At 39.6% G+C, this 26,070-nt stretch overlaps 1 protein-coding gene across 3 annotated transcripts in view; it reads right to left on the bottom strand.

Moving 5' to 3' along the window:
* Positions 1-2,485: 2,485 nt before the first annotated feature.
* LOC121953508 (apoptosis-stimulating of p53 protein 1-like) overlaps positions 2,486-26,070 on the bottom strand; it is a 71,440-nt gene continuing 47,855 nt past the window's right edge. The window contains exons 9-24 of one of the 3 annotated variants that reach the window (XM_042500668.1): positions 25,748-25,915; positions 25,509-25,649; positions 24,317-24,512; positions 23,822-23,950; positions 14,510-14,577; positions 13,949-14,156; positions 13,014-13,235; positions 12,680-12,892; positions 12,257-12,407; positions 12,103-12,140; positions 10,800-11,167; positions 10,405-10,542; positions 6,961-7,094; positions 6,365-6,531; positions 6,014-6,213; positions 2,486-2,773 (exon numbers count right to left, since the gene is read on the bottom strand). In XM_042500668.1, coding sequence (XP_042356602.1) covers positions 2,732-2,773; positions 6,014-6,213; positions 6,365-6,531; positions 6,961-7,094; positions 10,405-10,542; positions 10,800-11,167; positions 12,103-12,140; positions 12,257-12,407; positions 12,680-12,892; positions 13,014-13,235; positions 13,949-14,156; positions 14,510-14,577; positions 23,822-23,950; positions 24,317-24,512; positions 25,509-25,649; positions 25,748-25,915 — 2,583 coding nt within the window. In that variant the 3' untranslated portion in view covers positions 2,486-2,731. The remainder of the gene's footprint in view (positions 2,774-6,013; positions 6,214-6,364; positions 6,532-6,960; positions 7,095-10,404; positions 10,543-10,799; positions 11,168-12,102; positions 12,141-12,256; positions 12,408-12,679; positions 12,893-13,013; positions 13,236-13,948; positions 14,157-14,509; positions 14,578-23,821; positions 23,951-24,316; positions 24,513-25,508; positions 25,650-25,747; positions 25,916-26,070) is intronic. The other 2 variants (XM_042500669.1, XM_042500670.1) reach the window with 2 other exon arrangements.

A 26,070-nucleotide genomic window follows, 5' to 3' on the forward strand; every position in this document is an offset into this window, starting at 1 on the left:
CAGCGTGGTCGGGGAAACGTGTCAGGACCTGTCTGTACACCGGGTGGCAGCAGTGAGTGGCGCTGACACTAACACAGAAACAAAAAAGAGCAGTGGGTCTAATAATAATAATAATAATAATAATAATAATAATAATAATAATAAATAGAAAAACATCAATAGTTTAAATAAAACAACTCAGGGGAATAATACATTTCATACAACTACTGAAATATGTAAATATGAAAAAAAAGAGAAAGTCAAGTTGTTTTCATTCAGTCTCGGCTAATTTAGCCTCATTTTAACACTAAAGCAGTCAGCCCAGGGATAATATATGCAATTGTATTTTCATCATATTGGTTTAAAATGTGCCACTGAGCTTTTTTAGACAGGAAACACTGCTTTATTATATAGTTAATGTTAGAGCCTGGTACCAGTACTGTCAGTATGTATGAGAACCAATATATGCCAGGTCCTATCTGGACTGGGTGTTAGGCGTTAATGGGTGAACGTTAGAAGAAGTTTTGTTCAAACTGAATATAGAATAAATTGTCATTTTTACGCCTCCAACTTATTGTTGTAGCTGCTTTGGTTTTCACTAATTTCATTCACATTTCACAAACACATCTCTCACATTCTTCTTTTCCTTCTTTTTGCTCCTCTCTCACCAGCATTTTGCAGTGGAACAGATGTTGTTATGACAGCATGCACCAGTGCCGAGTCAACAGAAATACAGAATAGTAAAAGGCTGAGACATCCGTAATCATTAACAGATGCTTCTTTTTTAGCATTTTTGCGAAATCAGAGTGGAAATATTCTTCTGATATCACTTCAAACAAAATAAAGCTGTTTTTTTGTTGTTGTTTTTGTTACCATGCTGTAATATTATCATGTCAACATCCGTTGCTCGTGTGGGTTGATGTGGACCTCGGCCACCATGCATCCAAAGCTTGCTGGACTCTGCGTCTTTATTCCTGCTAACACGGCTGACAGCTGCCCGTCACCAACCTGACAAAACTTCCTTTAACACACATTCAGAGTATCTTTCTCACTTTCCACTCTCCAACTTCACACGTCACATCTCACACACACACTGTCCCCTGATCTAAGCCTGTGAATTTACTGCATTTAAATCTTCACACCGCACAGTGTGGAAAAGTTTTCAGACAACATACTATGGTCATTGCTATGCTGTTTATGAGCTTGGCTTTATGAAGATCCATCTGGGTGTTTTTTTTTTAATTAAAGGTCCCATATTGTGCAAATTTTCAGTGTTATATTTGCATTTAAGATTTCTACCAGAACATGTTTACATGCTTTAATGTTCAAAAAACATTTTTTTTTCTCATACTATCTGCCTAAATACCTGTATTCACTCTGTCTGAAACTTTCAGTTTTACCACCTGTCTCTTTAAGCCCCACTTTGGAAAAAGTACAGTCTCTTCTGATTAGTCAGCGTTTGCAGCTCTTATTCAGCGTCTCAGTCTCTCTGCCAAGCTGCCAGGAAGTGTGCAACTTTTACATAGTGGCTAAAAGTGGAATCACACCATCCGGGTCCGTCACGTGATGCCCACAGGTCAAGAAAGACTTTTCCCATTGACTTACATTGGAAAAGAGACATTAATAATTTTTTTTTGTGAGCGTCAAAGTATGACATACTGTATAATACATACATTGGCAGCGCTCTCTTAACAATAACATGTCGATAATCATTTACTGTCCCTGTTATATGGCAGCTGATCTCGTCCTCTGCTCGAAGCGTAATAAGCCCCTGAATCTCACAGTTTTCCAAAATTGTGGACATTTACGGGCGCTGTTCTTTTTCTTTAAGTTAGCCTTTAAGTGCTAACAGCTGCTCTTAAAATATCCTGCGATAGGTCGCACGTATATCACGCATGGTCACGTCTTTTTGGCTTTACGCTGAACATAGACTTCATTACGGCGCTGTTACTATGTCTATTCCTGACTCAGAGGCAAAACAATCACTCAATTCACTTTCAATACGTCTGATGTTCTGCTGCTTTGTCTGTGACTTGAGTACACTCTGCACTCCGAGAGTGTGATGCAATAAATAAACCGAATGGTTTATATATTTCAACAGTGCTCCTAATGAACTGTCCAGCCCCAAAAATAAAAAATCTATTTGTTGCGGCAGCAGATGTTTTAATTGGGGTGGGCTGCCACAAATAAATGAATGTGTGGGAAACCCTGATTATCAATTCTTCCTTTACAATAAAAAACACACAAAATCTGTCTTTTATTAATATGGGACCCCTAAAAGTATACAAAAATAAAGTGGCATTCAAAGATTGAGATTATTTGGGTGAACGTCAGATAAAACTTCATAAATCCAAGCTCATATTTTTATGTTCTGAGCTGGAAGAACTCAAAGCTGCATCCAAATGATAGATATTTTTCAGTTTTTTTTCTATTCAGCTTCTCTCATGCGCTGAACTGCCAAACTCAAAATAAGTTGCCATTTCCTCTAACCAAGCTACTCAGTGAAAATATATTAGGCTTCTACCGTAACATGGCTCCGTGGTTCCAGCATCGCATCCAAACAGAACAGGAAAAAAAAGTTGCTTCATCAGAGTTGTGTGAGCTCGTCTTCCTGCCTCCCGACTACCTCCATCCTTTGTTTCTCTCTCTCTCTCTCTCTACTAACAATTTCGCCCACATCCTGCTGCTGCTCCTCTTCTTCTCTGTGTGCACGCGCCCTCTGCGAGCGTGCACGTGGCTCCTGGTCTGGGCTTTACGCCAGCGAGCGTTGTCTGGGTTTGATCCTTGGATACAGCTGAGGAGAGAGCAGGAGAGAAAGAGAGAGAGAGCAGCAGGGTCATTACATCATGTTAACATTGTTCTCAAGGTGCTTGAACATCACAAAGGCCAACTGTAAGACACTGTGAGGATCCATCTGCCAACTTAAGAAGCTCCTTCCTCTGCTCAACACAGCTTATTCACTGAGTTTTGGTCTTTTGAGGAAACTGTAACTTCACATCTACTTCCTACTTTTCATGCACAGATCCAACACTCGGTTATTATTTACCCTTAGTGTAACGCTGCCTTCACGTTCTCCTCGCAAATATGGTATTGATTGTATTTACAAGTTATGAGCACATGAACGGCTCTCCAAAGGCGTAATTAGGTAAAGGATATTAGGAAATTTCAATGATATCCGTGTTGCCGAGTTGTGATGTTCGCGTGATGTTTCAGGGCAGCAGAAATGGCTTAAAGCATGAAAACAGTGTCAACAATTGACGGTAAAAAATTTGATATTTTGTTATTTTGTTTCCAGTAGCTATCATTTACTTTAAGTAGTTGCCCATTTAGGGTATCTGCAACTATTAGCTGTAGCAAGCTAGCAAAGTCTTTACTATAAATCCTGCCAGGTGAGTAAACTAACATTGATAACAAAGCTATTTTTATAACACGAGTCACTGACTTGGCATCATAAATATGGCAGCAAAAGTCAATGTTTATTAATTCACGTATTTAATTTCAATGATTGATTACATGTAAAGTGTAAAATGATATAAGTGTTAACTGTCCATGTAGAGTGACTTAATTTAAATATAAAAATATATAAATATATGATATACAAAATTGCATAAAAATAAAATAATAAATACAAATATAAATAAAATGGAAACAGCTATCAACCTCTTGTTTAAACGCTCTTAGCATTAAAATGCACCCCATCTTTTTTGTAGCTTCCATGTTGTTCCCACTTTGTAACCTCAAAGCAGACGAACACACCAATGAAGGAAGAATGACTTTCCAACTCGGAAACCTCTGACATTATATGAACGCAGTATAATACAGTAGAGTTGCAGCTGAAAGGTTTGAGTTGTGGAACACTGTGGTGGACAGTTTTAATAAAGCTCCACAGTTCAGCTTAACTGCTACAATAATTGAATTCCCAGCTTACAGAGTGTGTGCATGTACTCCTGAGGCTTACATGGCACTGTGCACACAATCACAAACCCTGTCCAATAATGCATAATTCTCTAACCCTGATTTTCATAGCCAATAATGTTATTAATTTTATTGCTTCACTTGAATTATAAAGATTTATATGTCTAGCACAAATCTAACATTCTAAACAAAATCTAGGATTAGAGCTATGAAGTGTTAAATACCAGTTTTATAGCTATGGCTCAAAAAATAATGAACACCCAGAGATTGTCCAGTCATTGCTTAGCAACCATAACTGAGCACAGCACGTCTATCAAGATTTGGACTTCTCCACATTTGTCTTGTCCAACTCTTTTGTGGCGGACAGTAAAAGAATACTGCATCCTCAAAATAATAATTTATATATCAATAACTCATCCCCTGTTGTGTTGAATTTGTAAAGAAAACTTTGTTTTTCTCACATGCCTCCACAGTGAACAAAGAATCCAGTGGAGAAAATTCTAGATGATTTGAAGTGAAGGGTGCCCACGTTTAAAACAGCAAAACACGATCAAAGCTTCCCTGTAAAAACTCTCACACAGCTCGTGCTGTACAGTCCAGGTCTCAGTCTCTCTCAGGCTTGGGTGGTATCTATTTTTTCATTCCATCCTGACATTTCACGCCTTTTACTATTCTAAGCACTTCTGCAGACTCAGGCAGACTCATCCGTGCCTCAGACTCTTTATTCTAAAATGTTTTGAATAGTCAGGTTTGACCCTTTGAAACCTGAGCAAATTGGCTTGATTTCTTTCAAAAACATGAGTAGAAGGCAATGTGCAACTGAGCAGAAAATAAACAAAAAGTAGTAAAAATTTATATAAATTTTTTTTTAAATTACCTGAAAATAAAAAGAAAGATAAAAACTGGGAAGAGACACACAGAAAGTGCTTCAATTTTTTTTCTATAACAAGTTTAAATACATAATTAAGAATAAACTTTTCTGGACATTTTTCCCTCATTTTTTGATTATATCAAACAATCCCACCAGCTAATTTAGCAAAAGTATTTCCTTGACTCTTTTTACTTATTTATTTGCGGAGTGCAGGACATTCCTTGCAGAGTTTCTTATAATGTTTTTTTCTGTGATTTTGAAAGAAATTGAGCCAATTTTCTCAGGTTTCAGAGGTTTGAATGCTTGTGAAAGGCGTCTGAATGCATCACCAGAAAAGTGATGTCTGTCCAGGTGTTAAAGGGTTAAGCTACAACATGTTATTGAGAAGTACTGAGTATTAGACGGGCGTCATCAACCCTCTCATTTAGAAATCCCGCAGGTATGGATTTCAGTACCTTCAAAAAATAGATGCTCCTCTTTCTGTGAAACTAAACAGAGATGCTATATAAAACAGAGATCCTACGACGTGGTCTTGTATTGTAGTGCACAGCACGCACCACGGGAGGTCAGTCTCTACTTGTGGAACAGACAGCTGGCAGCTGCGAGTGGTGAGGATAACATTAATGGACTAATGAAAGAGAAAAAAAAGCCTTGAGAGTATTGATACATATAACTTCTTGAGGCGGCCTTTTTTCAATACAAAAGTACAAAAGTAGTTTACTAGCCACATGACTTTTTTTCAACACATCATTTCTGCTCAGCCCACTGATGTGCCAGTTGCTGCCACAGCAAGAGTCATTTGGTCCATCAGCAAGAAGGTCTTAATAGGCTAACTAGATATTAGAAAAACAGCATTGTAGGCTAAACATCATGTAATGCCACAATAACTTCTATTACCAACAGCCCAGCTTTTACTTTTTTTTTTTTTTTTTTTTTTACAAAAATACCATCATATTCAGCATATCCCCATAAAATGTCAGGGGGGTATGAAAAGTAGATAAGCCTATTAAGCATACACATGAGATTGATGTTAAATAGAGCTGACTAAGACTTCAATTCATCCAGCATTTTCTCAAGTTGTGGATTCTAGAAAAAATGTTTTCTTCAAGAACTCAGCATAACACAAGGTGTGTAATTAAAATATAGATAGGCATTTGAAGAGGGAAGTATTGCTTTAAAGTAGACAGTGCTCCATGTGTGCACACATCTATAGAAAACTGTCTCGTGTAATGAACTGTGTTTTCTTACCCCCAGCAGGTTTCTTGGTACATATCCTTCACGATCGTTTAGTCGTGCCCACCACCACTCCGTCTCAGTGTCGTCACGCCGACGCAGCACAGTGAGGGCGTCACCCTCGCTGAAGGACAGCTCATCGGGCTGCTGGGCCGCGTAGTCCCACAGACTGTACACCAAGCCTTTGTTCATCACACCCAACTTCTCTTGTACGCCTGGGAGAGATACAGAAACTGTGTCTTAGGAAATACAGCGATGTTGCTTTTAGTGAAGAGTTTAACTGTTGCACGATAGTTAGAATTCCATTTTATCCCATGTAGACCTGCTGAGTTTAGTTTGATTGATGATCTGTCTGTATGTACCTACCATAGAGGAACTGAGAACACTGTGTGTAGCCCTCCTCCATTTCTTCACATTTATCTGCTGCTGTTTCCACGTCACTTATCGTTGTGGCAAAAATTGCGGCGCCTGACTCCACCAGCATCTTACAGAGGTGCACACTGTTACATGAAGCTGCACAGTGCAGAGGGGTCCTGAAAGGGACAGTATTAAAGTATGATTTTAAACAGACTTTAAGATTCCCACTCATTCTAGATGGTACAAAGAGGTTCCAGTAATGCACTTGTACGAAAAATCTAGACACAATGGCTGTCATCATGAAGCAGGCTGACATTAACGAAATATGAATCCAGTCAAATGCATCGGTAATTAAATGAAGCAACTTCTGAATGCAGATCCTCATTAGACTTGGTAATCTCTGCTTTCAATAGTGCTCAGGCAGCCGAGTCCAAAATGAATTTGGAAATGCAATTATCTCTGTCATTGTTGCCTCTGAGCTGAGCCCCAGTATCGCTGCCACAGAGTGTGTTCATTACCCAAACACCCTCTGGCCCTTCAGCAGCAACTGTTCTATTATTAGTCTGGACTATTACATGATTGGATGACTGGTTGAAGGTACTGACCATCCGTCACTGTCGGCTGCGTTTACATTCACTCCGAAGTCCAGCAGGAACTTCACAATGTGGTGATGGCCGGCGCAGACAGCGTTATGGAGAGGAGTTATGCCTTCATCGTTAGGCATGCTGGGATTTTCCACCTTAAAGACAGAGATAATGCGAACATACGCAGAGATATTAGACTGACAGAATGATTGGCTATCCACAGCAACAATGGAGCCCCCCCAAACATCTGAATTGATACAGTATCAACCTTGACTCAACATCGGGGGATTTGGTGTTGCAAGCAGATATCTCTTTTCAAGGCTTCCTTTTCTTTGCACTGCTCATTGATTATAGTTCAATTACCAACTTAAGACAGGTCCAGACAACATTTCAGATAATCTCTATAAACAAATATCTTCATATGAATGCAGATAAACTAGAAACTAAAGTTACTGTTACGTGGATGCTTCACATGCATCACAACAGAAGATCTCTACAATCAGCATACTTTCAAGCTTTGCACCAAAGATTAGTGTCATCAGTTTAATATCTGACCAAATATTTCCCCTTCTGTTGCTGAGATATGGTGTTGAGTTATGTCTAAAAAGGGTTTTTTGCAGAACATTGTGATGTCACAATTAAGTTGACCTCTCACTTCTTCATTTTATTTTATCAGAATCTTGTGTGAAATGTTTAAATTAAAGTTTAAAATTAAAGTCCAATCTTATATCCAAGTGGATGGACATTCCCTTAGGGGTTTCTTGAGATATCGCGTTCATGAGAATGAGACCAACTTCAGGAGACAGTGACCTTGATCTTTGACCACCATATTCTTATTTAGTTCATCATTGAGTCCAAGTGGACTTTTGTGCCAAATTTGAGGAAATTTCCTCAAGGCGTTCTTGAGATATGCGTTCATGAGAATGGGACGCACAGATGGACAGACAATGCAAAAACATAATGCCTCCAGTCTGGGCTGTTGCCGACGGAGAGGCATAAAAGGTCAATAAAAAACAATAACGTCATCCGAAATATTGTTCAAGCCAATGCATTTTGCCTCTTTTGCCCTCCACATGGACTGTTCACCTGCAAGTTACCAAAGTCTGCTTAAACTTGATAGGTCAATACAACTCGGACTACAGACAGAAACTAGAAAGCTTCCAAGAGTAAAATCTTGGACCGTTGCCTACAAATTTTGCATACAGATAGAGATGTCTGTTTATAAAGATTAGCCTTGACTCAACCCTAAACCTAAACCCCTGTGGATATGGAAGTGCCAAGCACCTGAAATCGCTGCAAAACTGGGAATAGTGCAACATTTTGTGAACAGCTTGGAAGTTATTAAGTAGTTAAGACTTCCTGCCTCGGGGTATGACAACGTCAAACTGAGCTTGTTCTGGATGTGAAGCATCTGCATGTTTCCGTGAGAGTATCAGCAAGAGTTTGCAGTTTGGAGAGTCAGTAAGCACTTTTGTCCAGTCTCCAAGTGAAAGATGTCAGGGATAGACGTGGGGTTTGCCTTTAAAGATGTACCGCTTTGTTCTCGGGAGCTCTGTGCTGCTGAAAAACCCTGTGATATAGAGTGTGAGTTTCCTCAACATTAACTTTCTACACCTGACAACTGAGACCACATCTCCCCTGACAGAGCTGCTGAGCATCAAAGATATTATACCAAGTCTTGTCATGAAGGTATATAAAAGCTTCTAAATCTTCCAGTTATTAGCCGATCTGTTGAGGCAATCTGTGCGTGGGTGTTCAGTCATTGTTGGCATGCACAAATATTCTTCTGTTGCGTAAGAAAATGTGTTTTTTTTGCCATTTAACACAATGAATAAAAGTATCAAAAGCATTTCGGAAGTATTACAGCCAAACTGGGTCTGATGATATTCAGCTCTACTCCACAGGCACAAAATCTTAAGATTATCTACTGAGATTACTTATTCTAGAGGCAATCTGTGACTTTATCTCTTATAGCTGAACAACTGCTGCATTATCTTTTTCACACTGTTCAAGCAGGGTTTAGACCACACCACAGAGCTGAAAATGTCTGAACCAAAGCAGTGGTAAGAATGGTAGCTTGGTCAAATAGCAACCTTAATAGATATTTATATTAAATACTGTTAATTCTAATATTTAACAAGATCATTCTAAAAACGCTATAGAATTTAGAAATGTTTAGCTCCTTTGTAAGACACAAGTTACACTGTCTTGATCATGACAATCAAGCTAGAGATGCACGATAATATCTGCACATTAGCGGTATCAGACGATATTGGCTTTAAAATGAAACATCGGAATCTGCCAACATGCTGATTTCTGCTGGTATCACAAACCAATATTTGTTAATTGACAAGGTGAACATGTAAAAAACATCAACCCCAAGTTCAGGCATTTTTCTTATTTGCAGAATGAATGAAAATTGCACACATAAAAAGCTTTATATTCTATGTCTCCATCTGATAAGAGCATCCATAATATGATCATAATTCCACTACACAAGAAACTTGATGATCACTAAAGCTAAGTGAGAAAAAAAAGTCGATATATTGATATCAATATCAGTTATCAGCCAAATGATTAGTCATATATCAGCAACAAAATCCAATATTGTGCATCCCTAAATTAAGCCCCTTTCCCACTGGACAAAAAAAACATTTAACACCCCCTAACATCTGGCTTTTGTTTTTAAAGGAATGTTTACTGCATTAATTCCCAGGACAAATGACCCTGCGATTGTCATAATTATTTATCGGCTCCAAGTCCGCTAACTATCGGCCCTTTTCTGATGTGACTGTAGATAAGTTCTACAACTATTTTTCATCTCAGCCACAAATTCCATTTGTCTCTGTCAGAACACTGCCTAAACATTACCACAAAATAGTTGGCACTGGGTTTGAACGAGAGACTGAATGGTTTACAGATATTGAAAAAAGAAGTAGCCACTGTAACATTTTCACTGGCCTCAATGCTGCTCTCTAAAAAAAAAAAAAAACAGAAAGGCATACTCATCTTCTGAAAAAGGGTATTAGCCTCTTTACATAGTAAATTAAGGTGTCCCTCAAGGCTTGGTGCTCGGTCCACTACCTCATACTATACCGTATTCTACCATTCTAAGTCGATGTGAAAAACTGATACTGGACTTATCTTTTTGGAATTTATGTTCATGTTCATAACATGTTAAACCCAGATGCCCAAGAGGAGATTTCTCTTTGAATTGCCTTTCTATGGGTGTCTCAATAGGATTGTATTTTTTCCTTGTTTTCTTGCAAAGCATAAGTTGGGTTTGGTACCACTACTAATGTATACTTAAAAAGACCTTTCAGGCTCATTGTGATATTGAGCTATACAAAAGCACTTTCTTTGATTTGATTTTAGCTTGGAGGACAGTTGATAAGCATTACAAATTTTAAAAAGGAGAGTGTATTGTAATACAAATACTGCAAAAACAACATCACATTGTGTTACCTCATATATAATCCTCTGCACCAGATCAAACTCGCCCTCTAATGATGCATCCAGCAGCAGAGCGAGAGGGTTAAACTTCACTCTCAGACCGTGGCCTGTTCGCTCAGATGCTGGCTTCTTCAGGTTTGTTCTCTTCACCTGCAGCACACAGGGAGGGAAACAGAAAGAGTTGACAGTGCAGAATAAGAATTCCTTAGTAAGTACTTACCGCTTAATCTGGTACATTAGCTTTCACAGATAAAAATAATTTTATTCAGGTTATTAGTAGCGTATTACAAAGGAAAAAACACAACAAAACTACTTGTACTTGTTAAGGAAGAGAAAATATAGGACATAGGTATTATTGTAGTTCTACTTGTGTACCCAATATCAGGTTGATTACAATCTCTGACTACCTTAGGCTGTGAAGGAGGGGCAGGAGGTGATGGTGAAGGGGAGGCGTGGCCTACAGAGTTGTGTCCGGGACTTGATCCTCTCTGGTTGTTATTGTTCTGGTCCTCTGGCCTATCAGGTACAGGGGATGGGCTGGTTTGGGGTGGTGGAGACACATTATTGGTACTTTCTGTTTTTGCTGTTGTTTCTTTGGGTGTTTCTATGGCAACAGAAGGAGGAGACAAGCGTCGGGAGCCCGAGTTCAGGTTTTGAACTTCGCCCTCTGCAGTAGCCACACTGGCTTGCTTGTCGCTAGGTTCTACATTCCCATTTGCTGAATGGATGTTGTCCATTTCACCCAAAAGGCAGTCAGGTTGGTAGAAGGTGTTGCCTGGAATTAAGAGGGAAACCGCCCATTTAAGCATCATCAAACAGTGATAATCAATCACAATACAGATCAACTGATGCCACTTAAACTGCTCTGAGTCTTGGTCTTAAGTCCCCTTTCAATACCACTTTGTTTTAATTTTTGCATTTGTCTTAGTTACATGCCTTGGTGGATGAGAAATTGTTTTGGTCTAAGACTTGCCTATTGAGAGCTGGTGTAGTTGTTCCTGGCTGCTGATTCAGGATCCGTTTTATGGAACATTTTTTGACTCTGCCAACATGTAGAAAAGCAACCCCTTCCTCTTTTGCATTGTATCAGTTTACGAGAAAGACTCTGGTTCTCTGGCTCTGAGTTCATCACACTAACTCAGCCCGAACATGTTCTCAATTGCCATATCGGCGTGTTTTTGACTCAGACTCAGTTGGACCTGGCCTTGGACCTGAGTTAGACTCCACTAAGTTAGTCTTGACTAGAGAGCACGACATTGGATTTTTTGCCAGTATCCAATACGCAAATATATAACAGCTCTTTTGGCTGATAACCAATACCAGTAATGTTAAATCAACTTTTTCCCTGCCTAATTTTAGTGATCATTAAGTCTTTGCTGTAATGGAATTAACAACATATTTTACATACTTATATAAATAGCCCACCAGCAGATGGAGACATAAACTACAATGCTTTTCCATGTATGTAATAATTATTTATTGTGCAAAATAAGAAAAATACTTCAATTAAGGGTTGACATGTTGTACACTTTGTCAATTAAAAAAAATATCGGTTTGTGATACTGGCAGAAATCAGCATGTTGGCCGATTATGATATTTAACTTTAAAGCCAATATCTGCTGATACCAACGACATGCCAATATTATCATGCATCCTTAATCTCGACTCCAGCCCTGGGCAAGCTCGTATCATCAAATCACAGTGTCTTACCTGAGACTCCTTCCATGCCTCCCGCCAAAGTGTTGAACCTGCAAAGTAATACAGGAAACAGCTTTAACTGAGCTGCGGCAACCATTTAGTTTGTGTTTTAAATTCAGTTTTATAAAAAAAATCCTCATGGGATACAGTAGACAGCAGCACAGACCTCTGGTACAATAGTTTTTGGATGTTTGGCCCCTGTGGGCCCTCAGGTTCAGTGATGGAGCTGCGTTTTTTTAGGGGTCGTGGAGCATTGCTGAGACGCCTGCGGAGAACCTCAAGGTCGGCATCGCTCTGGTAGCGTAGCTGGGAGTGAGCTGTGGAAAGAAGAGGTGAGAAATGAAAATACATCTATTTCATACAAAAAAGTCTATTTAGAAAGGAAATAATTATGAGGGAAATGAGCCCTAAAACTGACAAGCAGAACAGTGTAATGTTTCTGCAGGTGCAGTGTCGCACAGGGTATTGAAACTTATTAAACATTTGTCACAGATTTATACTCAATTCACACTGCAATAATCCACAATATCACATGGAAGCAGAAGTACGGCAGCACAGGGAGGAGTTTGATTTATTCTCTGGTACATACCAACTGGGGTGAGCTTAGTGGGACTGAGGGGACGAGGGATGTTGTCCACAGTGGGGGGTGGGAGAATTTGCCCCTCGCTGCTCTCGCCTCCTCCTCTCCCTCCGTCTTTATCTGTAACATCCTCTCCTCCTGCTCTTACTCCTCCTCCTCCCTGGAGGAAAGGGACAGGGGACGGAGAGGAAGAGGAGGTGGGGAGGATGGGTTTACCATAGACTGTGGAGAGAGAGGAAATGAAACAGACAGATTAGATGGATGTTGTGAACATCGTGTCAGCATAAAAAAACATGATCTTTCTGTGTGGCACAATCTGTGAAAACATATTTAATGTAAGTACCTGCTTTGACGGTGGTCCTGTTGCTGAGAGATCCATAGTTTTTGGCCTGAGGCTGCTGGAGGTACATGCTGTAGATGGAGCTGCTGTTCATGGTGGCGGGGCCCTTCCTGGGTGACTGGGGCCTGGAGGGGTGGTCTGGGACGTAGGGACGCACGGCCACTGCTGGAGGGGGATCTGTTCTCTCTGTTTGTGGGGACAAGGGAGATGGCTGGGAGGTGGAGCCTGACAGGAGGGACAGAGTAGACGATTAATACAATTAAGACCTAATTTCCAAACACTTTATTCACATCTCCATGCCAGAAAAATATTATTTGCAGAGCTCATCATTCAGTTTCCCTCTTCCCTGTTAAAAACAACAGTCTACATTAAAATAATTTAAAAAAGGGGCATAAAAAAAAAACTTTTTTAAAGAATGAAAGCCCATTCCCACCAGTGTGATTTAAAAAAAAACATAGAAAAAAGACATCAAAATAACAACTTAACAAAATAATGAGAAAAGATACTAACTACTTATTATGAAATGCTAACTCATTATTTTAAGAAATTTTCTTATTATTTTAAGAACTTTTCTCATTATTCTGAGATAGTCGTTACCCTAAGATACTCACTGTTTCTGAAAATCTCTCACATTGTTTTGAGATACTGACTTATTTTCAGACACTCATTTGTTTTGAGAAAGTTTCTCATTGTTTTTAGATATTTACTCATTTTTAGATACTTTCTTTTAGAGAAATTTTCAAATTATTTTGAGATTTTTTAGATTATGAGATTATTTTGTGATTCTCACTCATTCTGAGATACTACCTCACTGTTAAATTTTTGAAAAGGTTTGTCATTATGTTGACTTAACTAGATTTTTTTCATCACGCTGGTGGAAATGGGTTCCCACATTGCAGAGTTAGTTCAGCATTGCGTGAAGTTGCTCTTTGGATCACCTTGGCTTGAATTTGGTGGGACAGAAATCCGTTGCTGTATTTGTTGTGAAGAGGAGGATGACGAAGCGGAGGATGAGGTGGCATTTGCAGGGCTGGATCGGGGCCAGCCCAGTGTACCAGGGGCAGAGCGGGGCAGGGAGCTGGTGGCACAGTGGTGCCCTGCCGCCTGGTGGGTGGCACTGGGGTAGGTACCATAACCAGAGGGAAGCTGGTGGGAGGGAGAGACGTGGAAATGAAGAGCGAGAGAGAATTTAAAAAACATTTTTCTAAAGTCTGACTGCATAACCTATTTTTTCCGTGAACACCTGCATTGCTATTTTGGAAAGAGATGCTTCTCGAGTTGAAGAGTTCACGCAGTCATTTTCTGCACTGGTCTTCAAAGTGGGAGCTACGACACCATCAAATAGCCTTATGGAGGCTTTTAAGCAAAATGAGAAATATTTGAATGTCTCCATAATATCATTTAGTGGGAATATTAATAAGATTATAAATGAAAATGACTATTATAATGATAACTTTCACTATTATCTCTCCATGTCTGGAGTGGAAGCAGTGCTGTACCTGTTCTGGGCTGTTGGTCCTCCAATCTGACACACTCTTACTGATGCTAGGCCATGACGCTTCATTAGCTAAACAGAGAGAGAGTGATGAGAAGGGAACAAGGGTTAAAACATGAGGGGAGGAAGAGGCAAAGACACACACACATATACAAAGGAGAATGACTGAGTACCATGTACTGTACACATGGGCGGATGATGATAATATGGGCCCCTGGGCGCAGACATGTAAAAGGCCCCACCACCACCTCTCCTACGACTGGCCTTTAAGGTGATTTTGCCTCTTTTTTTTTTTTTTTTTTTTTTGTTGTTGTTGTTTTGTTGTCATTTTGTACCTTTTTTCATCATTTTGTGTCCTGTAGCCATTTTGTCCCTCTCTTGTTCAGTCAGTGTCTCCTCATACTCAGTTTGTATCTCTTTGTGGTTGTTTTTCCCATTTGGTGGTAATTTTCTGCCTCTTTGTAGTCAGTTTGTGTCTCTTTTTGGTTGTTTTGCCCCTTTTGTAGATGTTTTCGTGTCTCTGAGTTATTTTGTGGTGAGTTTTTGCGTAATTTTGTGTAGTAATTGTGTATCTTTTTGGTCCCTTTGTGTCTTCTTTTACGTGCTTTTGTTGTTGTTTTGCCCCTTTTGTTGTTATTTTCTTGTCTCTTTGAGGTCATTTTATGTTTTTGTTGTCTTTTTGTTAATTTTTTTAGTTGTTTTGTGTCTTTTTCAGTCATTATGTGTCTGTAGTCATTTTGTGTTTCTTTATAGTCATTTTGTGTCTCCCTTTAGTCATTTTGTGTCTCTTTTTGGTTGTTTGTTTGTTTGTTGTTTGTTTTCCCCTTCTTGTGGTTTATTTTTATCTCTTTGAGGTTGTTTTGAGTCACTTTTAGTAATTTTGTGTCTTTTTGTATTCATTTTGTGTCTTTGTGTTTGTTTAGCCCCCTGTGTAATTATTTATTTCTATTTGCAATTCCTTTGCATCTCTTTTTTGGCTTTTGTGTCTCTTTCTGGTCTGTATGTGTTAATTGAGTGACATTTTACAGGCGAAGGCTAGGGGGCCCTCTAGGAGGCCTGGTAGGTCAGTTCAGTAATCCATCCATGACTTTTGTTAAAGGTTAAAGTAGGTGAAAGGTGAGACAGAGTTAAAGAGTAGGTAGGAGGCATGTTGATGTGAAGATTAGTTCATAAGGTACACTACTAAGTTGGAACTGATCTGGATTTTACACTAGTAGCTATTTACAGTATGCCAACATCTACACAATACAAATATAGCCTACAAGGCAAAACACATGAATAAAATTAAAACATATTATTATCCATACATATAGTTTACAACATAAAACATGACAGCCTTCAGGCTCCATTATCAAGTACCACATAACAGTTATAGAATATCTGAAATAGACTTAACAGTAATGCAAAAGATGAGTGCTAACAACTACTCTACATGTTGAGATTGGTGATTACAGTGTATTCTCCACTGCAAACATGTGTTTAACATTCTGTATGAAGTACAGCAATGGGACTTAAACATCTCTGATCATGAGCTTGGTTGCAAAATTTATGGGTAGTGTAGTTGTCGTCATGGTAATGTCTGTATCTGATGATAAAAAAGACAAACAAACATTCATAGTAACTGGCAATTGCAGTCATAAAATTTACTTTTGGCTTCTGTTGTGCTATTTTTACCATAAGGGTTTTGGTTATTGTGGGGACAAAAAGTGAGTACATTCCAAAACCTAAAATACCAGGAAGCTGCTGCCTCCACTTACTGTGCTAAAATGCTAAGCGCTTCAAAAATGCAGCCTGCTGGCTATGAAAAGTAGCAGTTTAACCCGGCCTGTTTCTCCACACAGGGGGTGTTACATAACTAATTGGTACAGTTTAATGCAACACCAAGGTCACTGTACTGGTCAGTTACTAAATCTTGATCCACTGTTGCCTATTAACTAGTGACAATGCTGAAGGTCAGCGGCCACGTTAATGCTTTACAGGTTCACAGCAGTTTAACCACACACAACTTCCATGTAACCTGAAGAAAGAAAGAAATTGCCATGCGAATTTAAGATGCAGCTGTTTAGATATAAAGTTTTTGTGCTTTGAAACTGAATGGCCTACTGATAACCTTATTGCTCTGAAGTTTTTGGCAACCAGCTGCTTCACAGCACTGTGTGTGAACATATTAAAAAAAACAAAGAAAAAAGAGGTCAAAAGCCCCTTTTACATTGCCTGTTCAAGGCGAGAATATTGTGCCATTACGCCGCTTGGCCATTTTGTATAAAAAGTGCCATCGCAAAGCGGGGGGACAGACTTTTCTTTGAGCTGGCAACAGAGGTATTAACAGCACCATATTGTGGGTTATGTAAAAAGTACAGTCAGCAGGACAGGTCCATGAGCAGGACAGGTGAAATGTTTTGACGACTTGTTATGTGTGTGACCCGCTGGGGAGGACTTAAAAAGCGGCAGAAAGAAGTAAATGGCTAACTCAAAGAAAATAAACAGCGGTTGTAAATGTCCCAAATAGGAAAAAGAATAAGATTCCGGATCTCCTTATCCTCCGAGCAGAGGACGAGATCAGTTGCTATATAACAGAGAAGGTAAGTGATTGTTATTGGCATGCTATGTCACTGATATTGTTTAGATAGCAATCCCAATGTGTACCGTCTATATCACATTGGAGGCAGACGCTGTTCTCGACGATCTCATCTGTTTTGTTTTCATGATGCCAGCATGCTATCTAAATCACACATTGGAGCGGAGTGATGTCGCCATTGTTGTTATGCATAAAATTGCAAAAGACAGCGTAAAAAAGGGAATGGTGGCTGCCCTCAGTAGAGCTATCTCTGTGTAAGAAAGGCTTAAAACTCTGCATTGTTAATTGCCATTCTTAGAGCCATGCACTGGTTAAACATAACTGAATTAGTCCATTGTGTGACATTAAAATTATGCTACATGTCACAGTTGGCTAAAAATTCAGCATCTACTGCCAGAGTATCATTTTAAGATGTTACCTAACCACTTGGCTTAGCTGTAGGTGGTCCAGCGACGTCACAGTTTTGGCACATACCACACTAATACTGATTAACTAGTGAGCCTGGGAGTCCTGCAGTCAGTAAGCTGTACTGTGCAACCTATTGACTGCTGCTGTAACCTGCTGACCCTGGGAAGAAAACGGTCACGACAGGAAACAAACATTCAACTCCGTGCGAGCTGGAAACTTGGCAATGGACCTGAAAGCCCAGATTAGTAGCAGCCACTCAGTGTTGTAGAGGATAGACAGTACAGTTTACAGTACTGGCACCATCACAGTACGCCTTGATGCAACACACAGGGTACCTCAGGGTCAGGTTTAGGGTTTTTACAGGCCTATCAAACTAATTAGTTGAGCCTCTTCTTTAGGCAGCATGTAATGTGAGGTTTTGAGGGCCAGCCTATGTGTTTCTTAAGAACAGTGATTCATGACTACTGGTGGCATTATTCAATATATTTGACAAATTCTAAAATATCATTTAGTTTAAAGCAGTGGTTTTCAACTGGTGGGTCGCCGGTTCATTCTAAGTGACTTGTGAACACGTCAAGTCTGTAAAAAAACACACTTTTGGATGACGCTGAATTTCTGGCACAGAGTTTTACTTTGAAGTGCCGTTTTTGTTCATTCTTGCAATATGTTTCACTTCTTTATGTTCTAAGCCAACATTTTTTTTCACACATTTTGTGAGATATAATTGAATATGAGGTAATATATAATGTCTGGACTATGAACTAATGGCTAAGGAAAAACATGGATCCCATGACTGGACCAGTTGGGAACCCTGAATTTAAAGAACATTTATTGAAAACTAAATAAAAAGATATTTAGGGAAATGTGCTTGTTGGCTTTCTTGTCAAGAGTTAGAAGAGAAAATTACTACCAATCCCATGTACTCAAAACATTAAGCAACTATCTGCAGCTGATAGCTTAGCTGAGCATAAAGACGGGAAGGATGGGGAGTAAGCTAGCCTGGCTCTGCCTAATGGTGAAACTACTATTATTGACACCTAAAGCTAAAAAATAACAATACATGACTTCAGAAAGTAACTGAATTCGACAAGGGTATGTTCCATACAATAACCCCTTTAGAAAGGGGAGAGTCTGTTGCGTGATGCCCTTGGGCCCAAAGAGACTTTTACCCATCAACTTACATTGGGAAATAAACATCTGTAAATCAGTCTGATAGTGTCTGTGTCCATGGGCTCCATAATGGCCCCATGCCAATTGCCCATTTGGGTGAATTTACCTATGTGGGCCCCAGATAAGATCCCCATTTTGGGCCCATACCCTCTTGGTACTTAGGTAGCCCAAGAAAAACCCAATGTTTGGCCCACATTGGTAAACCCACCCATTTGGGTAATTGGCATGGGGCTACTCTTGGACCCATGGACAATCCTATACAGCACTGATGGTCAAATAAAGCCTCATGAACCATTTCTTTAATTTATTTTTCTTTAGACCAAGAGTGCCATTTATTTGGCTAAAAAATAAAAACAAAAATCCTGTGACCATCACTAACATAGAGGGCTCATTTTTCAACCCATTTACTATCAACATGGGCCCCACATGGAAGGTTTTCTGCAAGATAGCAAATAAGTGTCTTATGCTGAACTGCTCCTAAAAAACATGTATTCAAAGATTATTGCGTACTAAATTTAACACTGTAATCAAGCGAGCTGAACAAAAGTTCATCTGTCTTCTTTAAAACAGAGGAATCTGTTTTTTTCTGAAGCCTTTCCTATTGATCATTAACTAAGCCTCCTCATAGGAAATTAAAGAAAGAACTTTTGTTTCAGAAAACTTTAGTTCCTGTCACCACTTTCTAGCAAATATTAGTTGAAGTCAGTGGAATTTGTGGAACCATCTCAGGGTTTTCAATGAATAAATAAAAAATTCACTTGTGTTGTAATGCTAATGGTGAGGCATGGGATTGTGATTTGACTGTAGACTGCTATGCTTATACTATATAAGCATTCATACACTATAATAGATATGCAGCACACATTTTAGTTAAGAGCCCTAATCTCTCTGATGACAGCGACAACAGCTGCTGTGACCCCTCAACCCCCTCTTACTAAAAATCTCTGGTTATCTGGCTCATACAGACACACTCGCACACTGAATACACAGACATACACAGTATAGCTACAAGTACACCTCAGACTTCCTTTCATTCATTTGTTGTCATTTGTTCAACTGTTGACAGGATTTATAACTGTGTGTTTTCCACATTACATAAACTGGGGCAATAAACAGAGCAGTGGCATTTGCTTTGGCATTCAAAAGCACAATGGGATTTGTATCAGGGCTGGTTTAAGACATGTTACTTAAACCCAGGAGTTCCACAAAGTGAGAAGAAACGCTTTTGGTGCACAGATATATAACTATAATAGAGACAAGCGTGTCACTGGCTCGCTGAATAAGAGTGGCCTGATACAACATGGTCAGTGGTTAATGAGGCAAGGTTATGCTGTGTTGGCAAAGCTAATTCTGGTTGTGTGAACAGGTGCTGACTTTAATAATGTGTGTGATTATTAACTAGACTTAATTTGCTTTCTAGCTAGACTAGAAGACTGATACCAATCTCATGTCTGAGCAGTAAATTAGCTGTTATCAGTGGTCAAAAAATAGATATGGGCTATTATTAAATTCAGAGGGCCATTATCAGGCCGTGAAATAACTGATTACATTTATTATTAGGCGGCGACCTCTCGTGGCTGTAATAACTTTGACGGGAGCAAAGGAGGACATCAAGTGAAGTGCTGTAAGGAGCAAGAGAGTCCACTTTGAATGGGTGGAAGAGGTGGTAGATGGGTCAAACAAGCACAGGACTTTCAACCAGAAGAGCAGGCTTCATGTACCGTGAAACAAAAATTCAGTGTTGACTTTTTTTTAACTGGAGATGGTTTTTTAACTGACATGCCATGAAATGTTTTTGTAAAACTAATCATGTAATTTTTTGTGACTAAACCTAACAAAAGACGAAGTGAAGTTTAACAAAACGGCCACTTTTCACAACATTGGGCAAGTAAAACGGCAGTCAGGGTTAACACACATTTTTCCAACTCATTTTCAAAATGTTTCCATCACTTTTCCGTTATGCTTTCCCCCTTTTCCATGGCTTCAAGTAATTTAAAAAGTGTAGGCCTATAGAGTATTACTGTCATTACATTACACGCACACTTTATAGGCATTTGCAGATAACCAAACTGCTAATGCTTGCTAATTGTGCTCCCTCATTAGACTTTCCTGCCAAAAAATAGCTGCATATGCTAACAGATCAGACTGACACATAGAGGTACTTTACAAATATATCAAGGCCATGCCCCCTTTTAAAGGAATAGAAAACCACAGACCACATACAGTAGATGTCAATGCAATTTGACATTGTTTTGATTGAAATTTTGACATGTCTGTATTTGTTTATTTCATTTTGAACCTGTTTTTTTTAAAGACATGTCAAACAGTTGTTTTGCTGCCTTGCTTGAACCTGAGCATTTCTGATACGTTAAACAATTAAGGTTAATCACCGATATGTCCTGTCAGTCTTCCCACAACCATGTGGACAAATGACATATAGGATATTTCATGTATAGGCCTAGATGCCTAAATCACAATACCTGGTCATACAATCAGATATGTACATTATATTTCATTGAATCACCAGGTATCATTAAGTTAAATGCTGTCTTTAAGTAACCAACCTATTCATTGCCCACTACTTGATCTACAGTCTGAGATTTAGTTAGAGATTAGTCTGATGCTACTATACTGTATGACTGAACTACAGCAGCCTCCCACTCATGCTAACGCTGACAGTCTGCAGTAGTAACTGTAACCAACATCATTAATGATTTACCACACTGACAGTGAATATTCATGTTTGTTATGTGCTTCAAATCGCAGTGTGAAAACCTTTGTTAACCTGCTCCACAACAGGTTTTTGGCATTTTCCTGTTTGTCTCCTGATGTGACAACATGATTCTTTCCCCAAATTTTTCCAAACTCACACTTCTACTTTCACACTTCAAAAATATTCCATTAATTCCAAACCATTTCAAGGCCTGGGAATTTCTCTAATTGCATAACTTCTCTGCGTAACTGTACTTTCTTGACCGTGGGAACCCTGGCCTTTCAGTGGGCAAATAACAACCTTTAAAGCATAATATCAGGTGTGACAGGCCCATACTGACCTGCTGTATAGCTATATGGCTAAAAAAATGCACAGATAACAGCCATTAAATGGGCTGATAACATCCAAATCAGGTGGGGAAATATGAAACTTCAGCCATGTGACGTTAACTTAGCTTAGCATAAAAACTGGAAACAGCTAAAATTTGCATTCCCGCAGCAGGTATGAAGACAGGAAGGGATTACTGAATGTGAGTCTCCGTCCAGACTGTGGTTTGCCCTCAGTTTATTTTCTTACGCTGTGCTTCCTAACCCCGAGCAGCTGCTAGCTATCAGATGTCATGTCTGTGTCCTCATACACAAGGCCCTTACATTTTGAGGTCATTTTCTGTTGCTGATTCAATTATGTTCTCCTAACCATCTGTTCTGTAGTGTCAGACAAAAACACTCCTCAGCATACTTGGTTTGAATGCACCCTTCCAATCTTCAGCCATCCAAGATAATGCCTGCTCTAGTATTACTGCTGCGTTCACATGGAATCAGGGAGATGGAAGGCAGTAAATCAGATATCATTTCTGTGGACAAGAGCCGTACAGTAAAGTTTGGTGAGGCTGCATAGAATACTGGCAATAGCAACAGAAGGTGCCATTGCCATTCAAAGTAAAAAATATCAACATTTTTTGCTGTCTTCTGCAATGGAATTTACAACTGGATGCGATGTAGCTTTCTCACACAAGGAGAAAACGCTGGTGATTCGGTCAATTACTGGGCATAACTAATAATTCAGGTTGCTCTCATAAACTTTACTCACACTTTCCTACAAAAAGTAATGCACTTAAATTCATACATGTACCATGTAATCAGGAGCCAGTAATTTGTTTCTAAACCTCATATTTTGGAAGGCTGACAACATGTGACCAGTGCGCTGATAGGAGTAAACAAGGAAGTTGTCCCAAGCAATTGAGTAAAGAGTAAGGTTGGGGTGGTGGAGGGGTCACAAAACCATGAATTTTCCCCCAGGGGAACAATTGTAAACTTTTTGTGAACTTTGAGTCATTTTACAGTTTGTCCCCACCATGTTTATTTTCCAAACCCTAACCTCTGTAACTTTACGCTCACTACTTAACTCTATATTTAGGCTGTAATGTCTTTCATAAAAAGCATACAAACTGTTGTATATGCATTTTCGTAGGATATTATATAATTGTATTGTATTAGGATGAATTGAATAATTACATAAAATATTTTTTTTTAATTTATTTTGCTCCGACTTCTGCATCTACATATTACTTGCTAGCAATCCTGTGTCTGCTGTTGACATTCCGGGATGCTTCTACTGAAGCTGGACAGTCAACAAAAGCACATGGTAAGATTACGCTACAAAAGCAAGTGGTTATGTTTCGGCAACAAGAGCACATGGCAACCAACACCGGGATGTCAGCAAAAGCACATGCTTAGGATTAGGCAACAAAGGCATGGATGGTTAGGCAGAAAGGGCACATGTTTGGGTGTAAAAAAAATCCAGATGAGAAGCAAACTCCCGGGTGGAAGTCCAGGGTTTGCTTGAGCCATGCACCATCCCTACTGCCAGCCCTCTAGGCACCTTTGTGCTCATTACATTATGTCTTTACGAGCAGCTTTTCAACCTGATGCTACCCGGCAGCGTATCAACTGATGCTGCCCGTCCTGGTATCATGCTGCAGCAGTGGGTGCCATCCAGCCATCTGGCTATCGAGCTGTCCAGTACTGCATCAGAACACCACCACTGGTTCTATCAGCCAGATATCATACAGCTGCCAAAGGTGGCTTTTGGCTTTAGGATCTTGTGCCAAAATTCCTTTAAAAGCTGCAGTATTTGACAACCTTGGAGTAAGATTGGGCTGGATACTCAGTTCTTTGGAGACAACACGGTGTCACCCTCACAGCACACTTTCATGGATGTTTTGTTCTGCAGGCTCGCCATTCTGTTGAGTCTGTCAGGGATCTACTGTCTGATTCCATGTAAACGCAGCATAAGGTTCAGCACTTGTGTTGCAATCATGCAGGAAATACAACCAACAGACCCTCTGCACCTTAAGGTGTCAGGTAAGTTAGGAAACAGGTGCTGATAATCTATCACCAGAGCAGCTAGTAGTGAGTAAGCTTCTATAGCGCCTTCCTGGGACTCACTGTTGTTACTGTCGCCCGCCTGAGGGGACCGAGGTCCCTCCCACGTCTCTGTGGGCTCTGACAGGACGATGTCTAAATCTGACACTTTCCATTGGCTGGGAGGCTTCCTGATGCCACTCCTTTCCTCCTCTGCAAGGCCAGGCCCACCACAGAGACAGTCACAAAACCAAACACGACAGTGACATCCACCAAAACCACATCAACAGGTACATCATCACGATGACATCACAATGACACCGGAAAACAGTACAGTCATAACCACCGTCACGACATCAACAAGGGACAAGAACAGTCACCAACAATAACATCAACACACCACATTTAAGGTAACAACAACAGATAAGGGAGGAGGAAAAAAAGAGGACAGGAAAAGGAAATGGACAGCAAGTTAGAGCTCAGAGATTTAAGAAAGTGAAGAAAAAGACAGCAAACAAACTGATCCACGTCGTGTACAGTGCCTTAAAATATTCTACAAAGAGAGGTAAATCTGCCAACCTGAGAGGGAGCGGATGTGGCTGAGCGGGGTGGGTTTGGGAGGTGGGTCAGTGGGCAGGGGGTAGCCCGCCTCCTGTCTCCCCTCCGCTGGGACCTGGATGTAGGGACAGACAGCCGCTACCCGTCCTGAGACTCCACCTCCTGGGTGAGAGGCAGTCTGAGGAGAGGGCAGGCCTCCTCCGTTCATACGACTGAGCTGTGAGGGTGCAAAGATAGACAGAAAGAATGACGTCTACAGCAGCTGACAAACTAACTTGAACCCTTTAACTCTTTGAAACCTGGAGTGACACCAGTTTTCTTGAGCTTTTAACACATGTATTTAAACCTTTGGGCACTTAGCAAATTGGTTTGATTTCTGTAGAAAACATGGGGGAAAAAGGCAATGAGAAACTTGGTTAGAAATGTTGCACAAGTTACAAGAAATTTGTAGATTTAGAAAATTATTTTTTTTTTTAAAGCTAGGGAAAAAAATCCATAAAACTGTGTTTATAAATATCATAATAAATATTTAAAAATATCTTTACAGAATTACTGTTATTTTTACGATTTTTTATGTTTAAATCTTTTACATTTTTGTTTGTTTTTTGTTGATTATGGATTACTGATTATACTTTATTTGTCCGTGTAGGGAAATTTATTTTGGACACTGCTGTTTCCTTCACAGTAACATACAAATACATCACACCATATAAGACGTTGCGTTTGTCGCTATTTTTCAAATATTTTTTGAGTACTTTTCACTAATGAAAAGCATGGGGAAAAGTATAAAGAGCAACTTGATAAGAAATGTGCCCAAATAAAAAAAAAATAGCGAAAGGTGACCTGAAAATTCTCTTGTTGGGTATTATTAGATATCCCTTGAGCAGGGAAAATGTCCAGAAAGTTATATTTACATTATTATAATTAAAAAAAATGTTACAGAAAAAAAAATCTTAAGTATTTTTCTTGTTTGTTTTTGTTTTTTTGTTTTTCACTTTTTTCCTTATTTTCAGGTAATTTACTTGAACTTTTTACCAAATTTCTTGCAAATTTTTGGGTTGATCATCACTTTTTTTCATGTTTTTGAAAGAAATCAAGCCAGTTTGCTCAGGTTTCAAAAGATTAAACTAACCGTCAAGAGAAATGAAATGCAAGTTAGTTGTTTGCATGAGCTGGTTAGTTATGAAGAGAGGACATTAGTGAAGTTGTGTACCTCTGCTCTCTTCTTGTGCAGCCGTTCTCTCAGGTCTCCAATCCTTTGGTCCATCACTGTCACCTGGGCGTTCCTCTTGTTCAGCAGTTCCTTGTTTTGAGCCAACTTGCTGCTCTGCTCCAGGTTGTGACGGTTACGTGCCTGAAACGCATTAAAAGTCTTATGCACTTCATTTTGTAAGAACTACTGTATCTCTGCTTTCTAATGCTGAAAGAAGATTATGATAGAGTGTTTTTTACCTGCAGCTCCTGGTAGAGTTTCCTCAGTTCTAGGGCTGCTGGACCAGACAGGGGGGATCCTTTCTGACCTGTGGGTGCCCCCTGGGATACAGTGGTTCCCCCCTGTGCTGGTGCAACATTGTGCAGCTGGAGGCGTCCTCTCCTTAAATCCTCCAACTGCTGCGTCAACTGATAAAACAGAGAGAACATTTAAGAGAACTTAACTCAGCTGACTCAACTCCTCATCACTAGGTGGGTTTCCATTATGGATTTGCCCAAAAATTAAGCAAAATTTTCAATAAAACACAATTGCCAGATGACGTCGTTTCCATTGAGTGATGATA

This window comes from Plectropomus leopardus, chromosome 14 (assembly GCF_008729295.1).
Source record: "Plectropomus leopardus isolate mb chromosome 14, YSFRI_Pleo_2.0, whole genome shotgun sequence".
NCBI lineage: Eukaryota > Metazoa > Chordata > Actinopteri > Perciformes > Serranidae > Plectropomus > Plectropomus leopardus.